The sequence below is a fragment of the Watersipora subatra genome, chromosome 3 (genome assembly GCF_963576615.1).
Source record: "Watersipora subatra chromosome 3, tzWatSuba1.1, whole genome shotgun sequence".
NCBI lineage: Eukaryota > Metazoa > Bryozoa > Gymnolaemata > Cheilostomatida > Watersiporidae > Watersipora > Watersipora subatra.
This window is the reverse complement of record NC_088710.1, coordinates 56,977,100-56,995,149: the sequence shown is the minus strand read 5'-3', so window position 1 is coordinate 56,995,149 and position 18,050 is coordinate 56,977,100. Positions and strand designations below refer to the sequence as shown.

Genomic DNA, 18,050 nt, shown 5'->3' with positions numbered 1-18,050 from the left:
ACTCGAGTCTCCTACCAGAGACCTGGGAGTTTGAGCACTCGCCTCAAGATCTTAGCTGTTTCCAATAGCGCACATTTTTGCAACTCACCTGAGTTGATTGTTGTTGGTATTTGGGCAAGCCACATTTTATGCGCCGGTGTTATTGCGACCAGTGCCCCAATGACTACTGGGATTACAGTTGTTCTTACATTCCAGCATTTTTCAATTTCTTCTCCAAGAGGGAGATATTTCTCTACCTTTTCTTTTTCTTTGCTGGCTATATTGTAGTCAATGGGTACTGCTATATCTATTATAGTAGCCCTCTTGTTCTCCTTGTCTACCACCACTATATCTGGTTGGTTTGCTAGGACATGCTTGTCAGTTCGGATGTAGAAGTCCCAGAGGATCTTAGCATGGTCATTTTCATTGACCTTACCAGGAGCTTCCCACCAGTGTTGTGGTTTATTAAGGCCATACTCATCACATAGACTTCTATACACAACACCTGCGACATGATTATGCCACTCAGTGTATGCGTTTCCTGCTAGCTGCTTGCATCCACTGATGATGTGTTGGATGGTCTCAGGTGCATCTTTGCACAGTCTGCATCTAGGATCGTCTCTAGTGTGATAGATTTTCGTTTGGAGTTGCCTTGTTGGGAGCACTTGCTCCTGGGCTGCCATGATTAGCGACTCTGTATTGACTGTTAGGTTTCCTTTGTTCAGCCACATATATGTCTGATGAAGATTGCCAACCTTAGATATTTGTTGGTGGTAAGCACTATGAAGAGGTTTCGTGTGCCAGTCAATTTCCTCATCATCAGGGCGTAGATCCGTTGTAATAGCAGCCGATTGAAATTCAGCTAGCAACTTATCTGAAATGGCCATGGAGGCTGCATATGCTTTGATGCTTTGCTCCTCCTCTTTTACTGTCTGCTGTACACTTTTGAGTCCTCTACCGCCATCTTTCCTATCAAGATACAATCTAGTAGTATCAGATTTTGGGTGGAGTGCTCCATGCATGGTCAGCAGTTTACGAGTTGCTATATCTGTTTCTTTGATGGCTTCCTCAGTCCACTTTATTATGCCTGCTGGATATCTTATTACTGGCAGTGCGTAGGTATTTATTGCCATGATTTGGTTCTTGGCATTGAGCTGGCTCCGTAAGACCTGCCGAAGGCGTTTCTTGTATTCGGTAATGGCTTTGTGACGTACCTCGGCTTCGTGGTTGATGTTGCTTTGCATAATCCTCAAGTACTTGTACCCTTCTTCTATATCTTTGATGATACCATTTGGCATTCTTAGGCCATCTGTGAGCATAGAATGGCCTTTCTTAAGAATTAGCCTTCCACATTTCTCAATACCGAAGGTCATTCCGATGTCCTTGCTGTATACCTGAGTGAGGTGTATTAGCGAATCAATGCCTCTTTCTTTGTTAGCGTACAGCTTGATGTCATCCATGTAGAAGAGGTAGTTTATCTTGGTGCCACTCTTAAACTGGTACCCATATTGAGTTTCCTTCAGCATATTGCTTAGAGGGTTTAGGCATATGCAGAAGAGCAGCGGTGATAAGGAGTCACCTTGATAGATGCCTCGCTTAATTTTTACACTCGCCAGCTTTTTGCCATTAGCCTCCAGTTCCGTCTTCCATTTGGTCATTGACATCTTGATGAATGCCACAAAAGCAGGGTGAACATTGTACATACTGAGGCACTCAAGTATCCAATTATGGGGAATTGAGTCATAGGCCTTTTTGTAGTCAATCCAAGCCATGGCAAGAATGGTTTGCCTTCTCCTGCTGTCTTGACAGACCGTCCGATCCACCAGTAACTGATGTTTTGCTCCTCGGGTGTTGCGCCCAATTCCTTTCTGAGCACTGGTCATATAGTGACTCATGTGCTATTCCAGTTTGTCTGCAACTATTCCTGAGAGCAATTTCCAGGTGGTGGGCAAGCACGTTATTGGTCGATAGTTTTTGGGAATCGGCCCCTGCTTTGGATCTTTTATCAGAAGTACAGTTCATCCTTTGGTCAGCCATTCCGGATGGTCACCTTGTTCTATTAGACATTCCATCTGCTTAGCCATTCTAGTGTGAAGTGATGTCAATTTCTTCAACCAGAAGGCTTGAACCATGTCATGGCCAGGTGCTGCCCAGTTCTTCATACGCTGCACTCTGCACTTGGTGTCCTCTTTGCTGATGGTGAGTCCTTGCTGAGCCACAGTGTATTGATGGCTCTCTTTAAGCCTCTTCGGCAATTTGCAGTGGTGTTATGAGTAGTCTCTTTCTCCCAGATGTCCTTCCAGAACTTTGAAGTGCTAGATCGGGGAGGCTCAGACATCATTGGCCTCTGCAGTTCACCTTTGAACTGGGAATACACTTTAGATGGATTATTGATGAACAGTTTGTTCATTCTCTTGTTATCCCGCTCTTTGGTGTACCGCTTCAGTCGTGCCGAGAGTGCTACTAGCTGCTGTTTGGCAGATTCTAGAGCTTCTATCGTGGCTTCCCTTTTTGGGCGCTCCAAACTGTGGTTAGATCTCTCACTGAGCCTACTAACTTTCTTGCGCAAGTCCTTGATCTTATTTTGTAGCCTCAGCTGCCAGGATGGAATGGCTTGAAGCCTTGTTGGCAGTGGCTTAATATCCATCTCCTCCAAGATGACGGTTGCTGTACTGCAGATTAAGGCATTAGTCTCACTGATTGATCCAGTTGAGATCGACTCCAGTGCCAAGTTAATGTCTTCTAACAGCTTCTTAGGTATGGCCTTGCTAACTCTTCGTAGTGGTACCCTGCTTCCATAATCATTAGCAGCTGACATCTTGTTGATGATATTTTCCGCAAGCTCTCTCACCCTTGGGTCAAGGTCCAAGTGCATGTCTTCTTCAACCCGTGAGTCAACACATGATCGTGTATGCGTGACAGTGTGTGTTGATATGCACTCCTCGTTGGTTGAGGTTACTTGGGTGAACTGTTCCTTAATTTCATCTACCTCAAGTTCCTATATGAGGTGCCGCTTGATTATGTTACTCCGCTGAGCTTTAAGTTGCTTAGTGGTTAGTGGCAATTCAGGGCGCATGTTTATCCACAGTTGACGCATCCTTCCCATGTAGCCCCACTTTTGAGGTTCACTCATAAAGTAGCACTGCATGAGGTCCGTGTTATCAGTCCGAGTCCATTTCATCCGTTTTGAACCAGTAGCCCATTTTTCACTGCCTTGTCCTGGTTCAGCTACAGGTAGCGCGGACCTTGTTTGACCGGGCGACGTCCGACGTCCGAGCCGGCATGGCGTTGGTTATTGGACTCATCATAGAGGTTGTAGACATTATACAAGCAAGGGTCTTGTCTAAGGACCACCAGAAAAGTGCAGTTGTTGGGGTTTGAACCGAGGACCTAATGATCACGGTCCCGATACCTTACCAACTGCGCTATCTGTCCTGTATATGTATATATATATATATAAAAAAATTGTTTCCTCACCCCGGATACCCCGTATGGGTGGTAAATTCTGCTCTAACTCGGGTCTCCTACCAGAGACCTGAGAGTTTGAGCACTCGCCTCAAGATCTTAGCTGTTCCCAATAGCGCACTTTTCTGCAACTCACCTGAGTTGATTGTTGTTGGTATTTGGGCAAGCCACATTTTATGCGCTGGTGTTATTGCGCCCAGTGCCCCAATGACTACTGGGATTACAGTTGTTCTTACATTCCAGCATTTTTCAATTTCTTCTCCAAGAGGGAGATATTTCTCTACCTTTTTTTTTTTCTGGCTATATTGTAGTCATTGGGTACTGCTATATCTATTATAGTAGCCCTCTTGTTCTCCTTGTCTACCACCACTATATCTGGTTGGTTTGCTAGGACATGCTTGTCAGTTTGGATGTAGAAGTCCCAGAGGATCTTAGCGCGGTCATTTTCATTGACCTTACCAGGAGCTTCCTACCAGTGTTGTGGTTTATTAAGGCCATACTCATCACATAGACTTCTATACACAATACCTGCGACATGATTATGCCGCTCAGTGTATGCGTTCCCTGCTAGCTGCCTGCATCCACTGATGATGTGTTGGATGGTCTCAGGTGCATCTTTGCACAGTCTGCATCTAGGATCGTCTCTAGTGTGATAGATTTTCGTTTGGAGTTGCCTTGTTGAGAGCACTTGCTCCTGGGCTGCCATGATTAGCGACTCTGTATTGGCCGTTAGGTTTCCTTTGTTCAGCCACATATATGTCTGGTGAAGATCGCCAACTTTAGTTATTTGTTGGTGGTAAGCACCATGAAGAGGTTTCGTGTGCCAGTCAATTTCCTCATCATCAGGGCGTAGGTCCGTTGTAAGAGCAGCCGATTGAAATTCAGCTAGCAACTTATCTGAGATGGCCATGGAGGCTGCATATGCTTTGATGCTTTGCTCTTCCTTTTTCACTGTCTGCTGTAGACTTTTGAGTCCCCTACCGCCATCTTTCCTATCAAGATACAATCTAGTAGTATCAGATTTTGGGTGGAGTGCTCCATGCATTGTCAGCAGTTTACGAGTTGCTATATCTGTTTCTTTGATGGCTTCCTCAGTCCACTTTATTATGCCTGCTGGATATCTTATTACTGGCAATGCGTAGGTATTTATTGCCATGATTTGGTTCTTGGCATTGAGCTGGCTCCGTAAGACCTGCCGAAGCCGTTTCTTGTATTCGGTAATGGCTTATATATATATATATATACATGTATATATATGTATGTATCTATCTATCTGTTTCAAGTGAAACGCTCTGCACATGTTAGCAGTTGTTTACATGAAGCTTTGTTAAAGATCATTAAAATCAGCTTGTTTTGAATATGAATAAAATAGAACCAGGACCATGTTTATTGAGAATCAACTCTTGCCTCCAAAGACATGCATTTTTACACACAATGTACACTTGTCGAGCAACTATTGGCCATGCATCATCTCTGTATGTAGCCATGACTTAACACTAGAGTTTCACGATTTCCAAAAATCACCAGAAGATTTGATGCTACAGATTTGCAATATCGAATCATGATATTTAAATTATTTGGTGGTGATTTTTCAATCGTCTGACTTCAAATAATTAAAGCTCTACTCAACACTGGCATCAAGTTTTGAGTGTCAAGGATGAGTTCAAGAGCAAAGCCTAATTCAAGGGAAACAATCGACAAAAACTACTAATCTTTTAATATTATTCATAAAAGACCTTGTTTGACCTTGACCTTGTTTCCAATAGACAGAGATTCGTTGAAGGGCCAATGCCAGAACTCTAAGATTGCATACAATCTCCAACAAATGTTTTTAAAATATCATTGCTAGCTCCTTCAACAATCTTCCACCTAACATTCGTTACCTTGGCGGAGAAAGATATTTAAACGCCATATATCAAACCATTCATTTAATTTTATTAGCAAACTGTTGCATCCTTTTGTTTTATGATTCTTGTGTGGTGAAATCTAGAAAACATTTCTGTTTGAAGCTAAATTATTGGCAACAAAGTAAGGTTGGGCAAAAATAAAGGTTAGGGAGCCTTCAATATAGCATCGTATCCTAGAAAATTACAGTAGCTGACTACTGTCCTTAAGTTTTTATATATGCTAACAAAAGAATTTCAATGATGAAGCCTTGACCTGAGCTCAACAGCGACTTACTTGGTTTTAACTGATCTCACTCTTCTCCTTTCTCAACTCGCCTGTCCGTAAACGCCTCACCAGCAAGTTTCATAAGCAGACTGAGCACCTCTGCACACCTCAGAAATTGAAATATGTTAGTCTCAGTTCACTGTCCATCTTGTCTGTGCCTCTGTGCGTATATCTATTTTGAAGGCAATGTGAATACCGAGTTTCTTCCACATTAATAAAAAGCTTCCTCAATCTATATAAATCTAAGCATTTGTTTTTTGTATGTCCAGTCATAGCGATTTATTTTTTGGAACAAAAAATCGCTTTGCACTTGAATTGAACCTAAAAACACCGGTTCTGTAGACAGGTAGGCTATCCACTACACCACATAGCCTACTTGCCCTACTATGGAATAATTGTGTATATACTTGTTGTACCTGCCAATCTTTAAAGGCGATTGGCTAAAATAAGCTTGCTTCAGCTAGAAGTAAAATACTACTTGGAAAAAAATATGTGCTCAGATTTCCCAAAAATGCTATAAATATACATGTATGTATATATAGCAGAGATTCAAAACATAAATAAATACCTTCATTTTAAATGTTAGAATGGTGAACGTTGTATATGTTGATTAAAAATAAATTTTCGGTGCAAAAACATTTTTGTTACCCCTACAACAGCAGGCACTCATTAGTTTCATTATAATAGCAATTATATGCTACAACCTTCAATCACATTCATAGAATAACCAAATATTTTATATCATATAATAACCAAATATTTTATATCATATAATAACCAAATATTTTATATCATATAATAACCAAAGAATTATGCAAGCTGTTCATGCGTGTTAAACAAGATGTATAATTTTTTTATGCACGTTGTTTAACAATTGTCATAGCACACTTGATTTTATTATGTATTCAAATTTTTCTGTTCTATGCCACAGATGGCTATAGTGGACTTTATAGGTATAAGTGCACTTGAATCAATAAATTTAGCTTTTTCAATGGAGTGGCAGTATTTTATCATAGTTGAATCACAATCTGGAAACTATAATCATTCATCTTAATTGAAGAGTGATGATGTGTTCAACTCCTTCCGTAAAGGTTTTACTATGGGCAATAGAGGTTAATCTTGAAAGTGATGATGTATTCAACTCCTTCCGTAAAGGTTTTACTATGGGCAATAGAGGTTAAACTTAAGACGCGAATGTTATTTTTTAAGCCACCTCAATATTTTCTCTCATATAAAATAGGGTTTAGGGGGAATTTAGGAAACAGGACAAAGGGTGCTTATATTCTTATATTGATCGCTTGGATTTGCTTAACATTTTTCTCATAGAGTCAAAATACAGTTGGAATGTTATAGTATACCCTTGTATAGTTATAACTCGACATACGATTGTCCCAACGTCTGAGTAATTTGAGATGCGAGAAAAATTCCGAACAAATTTTTGCCTTGAGATACAAGACAAATTTGAGATACGAGCATACGAGACGGTTCAAAAGGTTGCTGAGTATGCGAGAGGCCGCTAACAAAAGCAGCATCATTCAGTTTTTCTTGTTGGATCAGTTAAAAGAGTTTAAAAAGGGCGGCTAAAAGTGAAAGTGAAAGCGAGGCAAAAAAAGTCAAGCCGAAAGAATATAATTAAAAAGTAAATGAACACAAAAGTAGAATTAAGTTTAGCGTAAGATTAAAACTTATGTTTAATCTTATGTGAAAAGCATTTAGCTTTCACAGATTTATCAAAACTGGAAATATCAGTGTACCGGCACATTTGAAATTGAAATGGCACATTTGAAAATTACCAATTAAACATAAAGGTAATGGTAAAAAAAACAGCTTTCAAAAAAGCAAACGCAAACAGTAATAGCAATTAATAATAAAAAGGGCGCATTTAGCGTGTGCAATCTAAAAAGATATACCGTAAATGGTAAGTGAAATAGAACAGCTTAGCCTTGTGGTTACACTCGCTTGCTAGACTTGCGATTTGAATGTCGTAAGTTCAAATTCAGTTTGAATGTGATTTTTCGTTACTGTAACTTTATCTCTATAACTAGACAGGCAAACGACAGAGAGACACCAAGATTTATATATATAGGTTAGGAAAGCTACCCAGGCCCGCAGTTCGTTGGCTATTTTATAGCAGTAGTTTCTCCACTTAAACATAAATGCTAGTTGAGGGGCTGATCAGAAGCTAAGTAAGGTTGGTGTCACGTAGTACCATATGCACTAGTAGTGTACTGAGATGAGCCATACAGTGTGTTTCTCAGAATCTTTGATCATCATTGCCAATGCTGATGAAATATCTGTTAATGAAATGTGCCAATAAAAATCTCGCCGGTGAAAAGCAGCCACATTTTGGCACAGTGTGGAATTTTGAAACAATCATAGTCAATAAGTATAAACTTTTGTGGTCGTATTCTTGGAAGAATGAAATGACAGTGCATGATGACCTCAATTGTGCTGTTTGATAACAGTCAGACAAAGCCTGGTTTCCTCTTAATGCTTTTTCAGAACTGACAAAAATTGACTGAATTTGATTGTGAAAATTGGCAGGATAACCGTACTCGTTGCTAAGTCGAAATAGTCTAGCTCGATGAAACCAATTCCGCTTCACATGACGAATTAGAACTATGAGAGCGTTAGATAGCACCTCAGTAAGCTAAGTTACATTTTATTTGCTAAACTAAAATAAAATTCAAAAATTTTAAATAAAAATTTAAAATATGAATATAGAAGATTTGTTTATAAAGAGTTCGTGTTAGTTTAGCCGTTTAATTATTTTCTTGCATTTCATATCCAATCAGAACTCAACAGATACTCAAAACAGGTTGGGATGGCTGATTATTAGCCCTGAAGGTCGACTTGAGGTTAAAGTGTTGAACAATAATGTGCAACACTAATCACTCTCAATACTTGCATACATATATAATATCTGCTCCAAAGAAACAAAAAAATGAACCATTTTAGCTATTCCATTTATATACTAGTTCACATAATTATCATTGTGTTTACAATGTTATTCATTGTCAAGGAAAGTTGAATGTGTCATCTTAACTTGTACTTTATAATTAGCAATAAAATAGGAAACTAGTCATCACTGAATGTTCAAGGTCACAGGAAAAATTAATTGATTGACTTTGCTATACGATGATTGTGCTTATTTTCAAAGATTCTGGGTTTTCCGTGCCGTATCACAACCGATCATGGCAGCTTTGTGGATGTATAAAAAGCAAACAGCTATGAATATCTTAGACTACTCTACTCAGCATTTATCCTCACTCATAAACATTGTCAGCCGAGAACAGTATCATCCACTGAAGCATAAACTTAAAAATTGGTCATTTGTTATCAGCAGTTGGCTCTGGTGAAATCCTTGCCAATCTTGACACCTAATTTGTCAAAGAGGGTTAATTATGAGCCATTTAAGACTGTGACTTTGCAGCAGAGACTTCAAGAGGTTTCTACGTATTCTTCAAAAACAGCAGAGTTCAAATGCAACGGAAACTAAATAGGCCTACAGGATGATGAAAAACTGAAGTCTGTAAACTATTTTAGTAGAAGCCGATCAGCGGAGTTAGAGAATCTAAAGGATGTTTTCATAACAGTTCCACTCGACTAGCTGCAGCGCAGACTCGTCTATATTCAATTACTTTTATTAGTTGCTATAGCAAACCTACTTTATGTAGTCAGCTAGTAGCTAGGATATTTGAACTTTCAACTATTTGCAAAATTAACTATGCACAGACTTATACTGTGAGAGGTAGACTTGTTGACCATATTTATAGTTTTTCATTCACAATTCTTTGGATATCATCACTTTTTTATAAAAAAAAAACAACCTTGACACTTATCTTTGTCTTTTTTTGTACCAACTGCTCATCTATTTTCAGCATCAGCTAACTTATCTACTGAAAATAGATATACAGTGTATCGCTTTTAGCAAACGACAAGAAAATAGAAACTCCAAACTCTGCTGCGACTGGTGTGTACCTCCTTCAATGCAGCAAATGTAGATGAAGTAAAATTATAATTTAATAAGAGTGTAATTAAAAGTAACGTAAAAATAAATTGCCAAGCAGCGACAGAAAGTAGGAAAAACTAATTTTAACCAATGACATTTCTTTGTTGAGGGAGAACTCTTAACCTTCAATTTAATAGGCTAACAATGGGAGTTTGTAAGTGCTTGCTAGTGCTTGCAGGCGGTTTATTTTAAATATTGGCTGCAAATGCTCTTTCTGTAGAAAAAAGTATTTTTGCAACTTGAGTATTAAAAATTAAGAAAATGAGTAAGCTATAAGGATATTTTTTGCCATTTGACCTTAAAAATTAACTAGATTACAGATCTGGTCAGCATTATTTAAGATGAATCTGATCATCAGAGATAGTCTTCGGTGTATTCCTGGCATCATAACTGTGCTTTTACTCTTGCATGCCTTTACTACGCAATACTACAGTGTAGTTTGCTAATGTTAATAGTTGTGAAAAAAGTAAACCAAACGATACATATACTAACAGTTTTCCTGCCTGAGCAGAAAAAGTTGCGCAGCACCATGGGTACTAAGTCTGTGTCATCTATGTCTACATGTCACGTCTATGTCTACATCTGGTACTATGTCATGAGTCATGGGATGTAATGAGTTTCTCAAGCACTATTAAACTCTCAGGTATACAATAGCCATTATGTATGTAGGCATTATATATGTAGCCATTATATATGTAGCCATTATATATGTAACCATTATATATGTAGCCATTATATATGTAACCATTATATATGTAGCCATTATATATGTAGCCATTATATATTTAACCATTATATATGTAGCCATTATATATTTAGCCATTATATATGTAGCCATTATATATGTAGCTATTATATATGTAGCCATTATATATGTAGCTATTATATATGTAGCCATTATATATGTAGCTATTATATATGTAGCCATTATATATGTAGCTATTATATATGTAGCCATTATATATGTAGCTATTATATATGTAGCCATTATATATGTAGCTATTATATATGTAGCCATTATATATGTAGCTATTATATATGTAGCCATTATATATGTAGCTATTATATATGTAGCCATTATATATGTAGCCATTATATATGTAGCCATTATATATGTAGCCATTATATATGTAGCCATTATATATTTAGCCATTATATATGTAGCCATTATATATGTAGCCATTATATATGTAGTCATTACATATGTAGCCATTATATATGTAGCCATTATATATGTAGCCATTATATATGTAGCCATTATATATGTAGCCATTATATATGTAGCCATTATATATGTAGCCATTATCTATGTAGCCATTATATATGTAGCCATGTTGAACTGACTCCTTTTCAAAAAACTATGAATACAGTACACTCTGACGGTTTGTGATAGTTTACCTTTACTTCTTCAGAGCTTCTTCAGCCAGATACCTTGTACACAAGTGTGGTTTATCACATGTTTCTGTCAGGTATTGTCAGTAGCTGCCTCTTTAGGCTGAGAAAAACTATCTATTCAACCATAGCGGTGAGAGAACTACAATAGACACTCACAGCCTGATTGCAAGTTCGTAGACAAAATAGCTTTATCCGCAAACAATTGGAATGTAACCAGTGTTAAATAGGATAAGAGTTCACTGTGGGAGGTTTCGCATACCCTTCCTTCTGATATTTTCTTAACTTCATTAGTTGAAACTGAAGCTCGCAGCCTATATATATATATATATCACAGCCTATTATATATTCTTTTTGTTGCGTAACATATTAATTAGTCTATTTCTCCTAGTCTTATGTTAACTTTTAATAACTCTTGTTGCACCTCACATTCCGTGTGAAAAAAAAGTGTCGCGTACCATTGCTATGCAGTTTATGTGCTAGTTTTGATGACTACTGAATGTCAGTTTTTGTTTGCGGTCACAATTGAAGGACTAGACTTGGTAGCCCAAATAAATACTACTAATACTGCTCACACTATAATTGCCCCAGTGCTTGAGGCTTATAACAAGAATAACTCTGCCTTATAAGATTTAGTAGTTATCTGCTCATGTAAAAGTTTTCCAATCGGTAGTATGGTCACAGATCTGTTACTTGGTGTTCCCCGAGAATTCCATGTAACAATGGTTGCATCAGGCACTCTTTACCTATACGTAGAGCTAGTATTTCTCTTTAGATGAATAAACTTAAAGTTCAAGTTTTAACTTTTAGCATTTTTTACATTGGCATTATGCTATGAAAATTATTCACCCGTACCGTACCAGGCACAATGGCACCCCTGGCAACTTCTCATTGCAGTTTCCTATACACAAGGTAATATAACTCTTAATAATTACATCTATTAAAGTTGATTGCAAAAATATTATGTCTGTGTGTTGCTGCTGTATTGCATGCCACTGCAGTGATGCAGATGTTGATTTTTAAAAAAAATCAAATGCGTAAAAGCATTGCATTGTATTAACATTTAATAGTTAAAAGTTAAAATGAGAGAGAAATGCTATGCTCAACTACATCTGTTATTTAAAAGGCTGAAGAATTAGCTAACAGCTACACTCTATTTGTAAGACAAAGAACTCATGGTTAATTATTCAGAGATGGCACACGTCTCTTTACATGCTCGACTCAGGCCTTGTTTTGATCCACTCAGCTATCGCAGGTATCGCCGCAAAATCTGTAGCAATTGCGTTAATTGTTGGGTAGGCTTCCAATTTAAAATCTGGAAGACCAGAGCAAAACTCGGTTGAGTTCTGAATAGCCGCATCAGCCAGAGATGCCTGAAATAAAATGCAATCAGTGGTTTTGATACTATAACAATGTTTATTATTATGAAATGCTTTTGCAACAAATTAAGAATAATTTGATAGATAACATAATATTGGCAAGCATTTGAAACTTACATTGTCTCCAAGGATGAATTTTCCTTTTTTGAAAGAAGAAGCTAGTTTTTCTAAACCTTCCACATGAGATATAGCCTTTTTAAGACACTCCGCCTAAAATTTCAACAAGCATATGTAATAGCAATTATGCAAAAAATGGAAATCAAAGCCTTTCAAAACTGGTATTCAGCCGTTTGTTTGTAACTTTTTAGCGAATAGATCCTGAAGCTATTCCTGTGTTGAACTAAAACATGTAAAACCGATAATCATGATGCTAAAAATATTCAATAGTTTAAAGTGTCCCTAAAGTATTGATATTTTTTCTTTTGTTTGATGTTTTATTTAATTTGGTTGCTAGAATGTTTCAAGATTAAAGTCAACAAGCTTGATTGTAGTGAAAACTCTCAGAAGAAAAAGACGTGCTCAGACTTCTTCTCAATAGTCATACGTTCAGTTTGTAGCTCTAGCTATGACATTGGCTCTTTGCATTGTTACACCCCTCTTTTAGCATATATTTTATTTTGTATTTCCTCTATATTTGCTCCATATGCTCTATATGCTTTTTATTCTTCTATATATCTCTCTATGCTATCGATGTTTCAAATGATTTGAAGATAGGTTGATTAAAATTTGTCCAATTTTTCATCCTTAAAATGCTGTCTAAACAAAAGTACCAGATGCTGATGAAACTGTATATTTATCATTTATAAACAATATGCATGACTGTTGACTTCATTTTTTATGGAAGACTGGGCACGTCTTTTTTGCAATTAAGTTTTTTCGATTTCAATTTGAAACATTCTGACAGTTAGATCACCTAAAACAACAAACAACATTTCAAACGATACAAAAATGTTTATACTTTCTGATAGAATCTTTCAAAAATTGACGTGAGTGAACTTTTAACAGAAATTGAGTAGTCATTAAAGTCAACATACATGACAGGTTAGACAGTGTTTATACTAAAACTTATTTGCTAGCATAGTTTACAGTCTGTCAATCAAACTTAAGGTGAAGAGACTAAATACAGAAATATATAAATATCACATCAAAGGTACATATGGATACCTTGTCTTCCTCAGTTTTTGCAGAAAATTTGAGTTGAACAGCGCTCTGGACGATGGCCGCAATCGTTTCAAGAATCTGGTCACATATGGCTGCCTCCCAGTTGTTTGACCCATACAATCCTGCCAAACACCATATATCTTTTAACCACAAACTTTCTCTGCACAAAGTTAGCATGACAAATACAGATATAATGTTGACATTATTTAAACAAGGCAGAAAACTGAATGGCTGAAGTTTTAATTATAAACCATTAAATACAACATTAAAACAGGAAAACCACTAAGCAATACATTATGTCGAGGTGTCCAGAAAAATCAGTACATATCAGAATATACTATACTGTATCAAAGTGACAAAAATAATTTACTATGCCAAAACAAATCAGATAATATAGCAATGTGACCAAAAATCAGCTCATACCAGAACATGCTATGTCAAAGTAACCAGAATAAATCAATGCAAAGCCACAATATGTTACGTCAAGATAAGCAAAAAGTTAATGTATATGTCCATATGTTCTGATATGTTAAGGTGGTTAGAATAAATGCTTACCAAATTCTCGAGCGAGGTATCTGCAAATAGCATTACTCTCACAGATCATCTTTCCATCCACTTCTAAAACTGGGACTTGTCCTTTTGGAGCAGCTGTAAAGAAAAGAGATTTACCACATGCTCCTGTTATAAATATTACATAGCTGCTGTTTTACCGAAGCGATCAATTTGTAAATAGAATGCAAGCAACAAGGGTGGAGAGGTAAAGAGAGACTGCAACTCCAATAGGTTAACATCTGTAACCAGTAAAGAGAAAACCTTAACAGTTTAGATGTACCTATATAGCAAAATCATGTGTCTGAAAGGAACACAGAAAACTGTACAGTTCTGAGCTGTAGAGAGTCGTAATATGCAAACCCTTTACTTAGAGTAAAAAAGAAACGGTCCTTACTAGGTTTGAACTGTTGCCATGATTCACCAGTCACTCTGTTATCATTGAACTCCTTTCCAGCCAACTTGAATAGCAGACGAGAAAGTTCCGCTCTTCCTCGAAGGTGGAAATAGGTCAACTTCATCTCTCCAGGCATTCTTCAACAAAGTAATCACTTAACAACGTCTGCAGTATATCAGGTTATACTTTTTTTAGCTTTGTATCAAAGATGCAGCTAACAGGGGCATGAACAAGGAAAGTCAGGTCATATGGTTACAAATAAGAGACAATCTTCTGATATATCATGATATGAAGTGGCCTGATTTTACTCAAAACAACTGTGACTAGAGGCCAGCTGACAGCCATTCAAATAATCCTAACAGAGCTGAACTACAGATGGCAACTCAAATTTAGCCAACTCACTTGAATCTCGTCTTAGAAAATACTTTTCAGGTTGATCATAGTTGAAACAAATTATTTTGTTTAGTGCTTGAGACAGTGACTGCAGGAGGAGCAAAGGTCTCCCATTGCTAATTTCTATAGAAATAAAACTATTTATGTAAATTAGCTAATATTTAGGCACTAGCAGCGAATACAGGAAATTTCTTTACCTTTAGCAGTGTCATATTGACCCCCTCCCCCCCCCCCCCCCTTCGGAGAGGATATAAACAGTTTTTGTGCTTCGCCAGCCCCTGATGCATGTATCTTGACTAAACACGGTGTACACTTTTCACCTTGAGCAACCAATGACAAGAAGATAAGGATGCAATCTAGCACCATAATTGAAGTGATTAGAATAACTGCATGCATGATACGACGTACCTCCTACAATTGCCTCCTTGCAGATACCTAATTGATACTGCACAGTCGTTAGTATGTATCCAAACATGAGAGCTTACTACTATAATGTACAGGCAAATGAGAAACATTCACTAGGTTACATTTAGTCATTATTTATAGCACTTTTAGGATATGATGCTGTGGCTCAAATTACATGTAGTTCTAGCTAAATCTATTTCTTGGCCCAGACATGGTCTGTGATAAAACTATAATAGAACGAGAGAGCACAACTACAATGTCTACATTGTTAATCCGAATCTTTTGAAATGTTTTGTGAGCAGCTCTTTGTTCACAAAGTTTTGCTTCTTCATGCATTTGTTATCTCGTCTAGCCTGTTGTTATTCACGGATGACATATTTGCGTTCAGTGCCGCTGAAAAAGTCTCATGTACGGTCATCACTTACCCACTTTCCATGACCAAAGTTTGAGCAAACTTCTTTGTAATTATTAAATTTAAAGATGTGATATTGGTCTGTCTTGACTCTTCACAAGTTTAATGTTTTTTCAGCTTCGTTTTGTGTGTTGCATGTCAGTAGTAATGACTCTCATGGTCACAAACACTGTGTCAACAATGGATGTCTCAGACTTATGTCTGCAAAATTTCAGTCGTATTTAGTGTTTTGTGACATTTCACCTACTTTTTGGCACAATTTAGTTGATCTGTCAGAACCGGCTTTCTTCCATGAGTAACTTATTCTCAACAAGATCGATCGTTCGAGTTGTATCGGTCTAATGTAATGTCTGTCGATCTTTGCTGACATAATGTCAGTCGATAGCCATAGCTTTGCAGGTCGTCTAATGTATCGACCTTTTGTTGATCCTATTCATCTCATAGACAGTAGCTTACAGGTTACAATTAAAAATAAATACTATAAAAAGCTGTGTACTTACTCTGTGTTAAAGAAAATGACACCCTCTGGTTGCATTTTTTATTAAAAAAATTATTTGGCTGCAGTAACCATGACAACCATTTTAAAAGTTCTTCCAATCTAACACAGAAATGCAGATATGGTTGGTGCCAGTGTACATGTATAGACATATTCTAAAAATGATAAATTAAAAAATGTACATGTTAGTTGCTTAAATAGGCTTGAATTACTAAGTTGATAAACCAAACGGATAGTGTATATACTTGCACACCGAAAGAAGCTTGAAATTTTTTATATGGCAAGCTACTGCGCAAATAAGAAACTGTTGTGTATTGTAAGTAAGAATGTTCTACAGATGACAAAAATACACAAATGATTCTTACTTGTTCCTTTTTCTGTGTTTCAAATATGCAGCGTTAACTGGCGTGTTATTCTGCTCATGAGCTGTCGACAGATAAGGCACTCGAGAGCCGGTTTAGATTAGAATGTTGACAATGCAATAGATTAGCATCACACGTGAAGTTGTCTGATTGGTAGACTGAGCGGAACAAGCAATTCTAATTGTACGTCTTGTTGTATAAACACTATAGCCTGAGAATAAAAACTAATAACGGCTATAAGAAATATTGTAAGCAGATATAATGCTGTCTCGCTATGAATACATGATCAAACAAAGGAATGTCTTTTTATCGACTTTTCTATTATCCCTTAAGCTTGGTCTGGCTTTGAATGGCTGATATGACGATAATGACGATATTATGGAGTCATTATAGAGGACTCTGATGTTTGCAGCTTTGAAGGAGCAGCTTTGTCAAGGCTACCAGTCTTAGATAAAAGTAAAAAGAGAAACCAAAAACTATTCAGCGAATGGATGTGGTGTAACTTGACAATCTGGAAGAGCGTTTATGACCTTCAATCTCAGAAGTTACTCATTGCGTTTTTTACGGTTTCATAATTTAAAATCGACTATTTCAAAAATCGAATGTTTGAACCATGAAGTCAAGTCATGAGTCGTACTGACTACTCTAAAAATAATCGCCAGCGAGCAATTTAAACCTACGATGAGCAAATATAAAAGAACCCAGCCGATTGACCGATACCGAATAGTGATTCTTGTATAACCCAGATTAACGATTGATATTTGGCAATTATGTCTTTTCTTGGTTAGTGTTATCATGTTAAAATTTGTATTCACTGCTTCTCATCTTGCTAATAAGTAATTTCTAAATTGAAGCAGATGTGCAGGGTATTAATTTGCTATTATAATGGTTGGTAGTATTATCTGTTCTCTAATGGAATATATTGCTGAAACAAATGGCTGGTACAAACAAAGAGAATCATGTGGTAACTTGATGTTTGCGTATTATTATTTCTCAAGAGATCAGACTGCAAAAGTTGCATGTTAGATTTGTTTAGTGGGAATACACCTTTAGAGTATAACTTCAAGCGTCCAAAAGACACATAAGTTTTGGGAGAACCATAACTTCAGAAATATGTTCTCTGTATTGTGCTAACTGCTATTGCGTCTAAATGCCCTTAATGCTGATGAGCTAACTGTGTAATTAGATATTTGCTGTCTAAAATACTCAGATTGTATCTAAAATCTGCCTGACCATCCATTACATTCCTACTTCCCTAAAAGAAACACTACACATTATATCAAACACCAACGCCTTACCAATCCACGTTCTAGAACAGCATTATGCAAATAGAGCCTTTTCTTCTAATACGCATAATTTACTTTATTATTCTTTATTTTTTGTCTCATTGTGTAATTTACGTTGAACAGCATTGACCAGTGATAAAAAAGTTTATATCTATATATACATGTAATTACATGTGATAAAAATAGAGCT

The 18,050-nt window shown here is 36.9% G+C and overlaps 1 protein-coding gene across 2 annotated transcripts; it reads right to left on the bottom strand.

Annotated features, from left to right (window-relative positions):
* Window positions 1–12,009: 12,009 nt before the first annotated feature.
* Window positions 12,010–16,715, bottom strand: LOC137389980 (hematopoietic prostaglandin D synthase-like). 2 transcript variants are annotated; one of them, XM_068076182.1, is made up of 6 exons: window positions 14,909–14,966; window positions 14,507–14,643; window positions 14,116–14,208; window positions 13,564–13,682; window positions 12,517–12,609; window positions 12,010–12,393 (listed from the first exon to the last, which is right to left on the bottom strand). In XM_068076182.1, exons 2-6 carry the CDS (start codon window positions 14,640–14,642, stop codon window positions 12,229–12,231), a joined length of 606 nt encoding a protein of 201 aa, XP_067932283.1. In that variant the 5' UTR covers window position 14,643; window positions 14,909–14,966; the 3' UTR covers window positions 12,010–12,228. The 2 variants fall into 2 exon arrangements, with proteins under 2 accessions (XP_067932283.1, XP_067932282.1); XM_068076181.1 differs by lacking the exon at window positions 14,909–14,966 and adding an exon at window positions 16,578–16,715 and having other exon boundaries at window positions 12,012–12,393.
* Window positions 16,716–18,050: the final 1,335 nt, after the last annotated feature.

Coding starts and splice junctions, on each gene's coding strand:
- LOC137389980 (XM_068076181.1), bottom strand. CDS start 14,642: ATGCCTGGAGAGATGAAGTTGACCTATTTCCACCTTCGAGGAAGAGCG. Junction 13,683..14,115: donor ATACCTCGCTCGAGAATTTG/GTAAGCATTTAT, acceptor GGTGTTTGGCAG/GATTGTATGGGTCAAACAAC. Junction 12,610..13,563: donor CAAAAACTGAGGAAGACAAG/GTATCCATATGT, acceptor TTGAAATTTTAG/GCGGAGTGTCTTAAAAAGGC.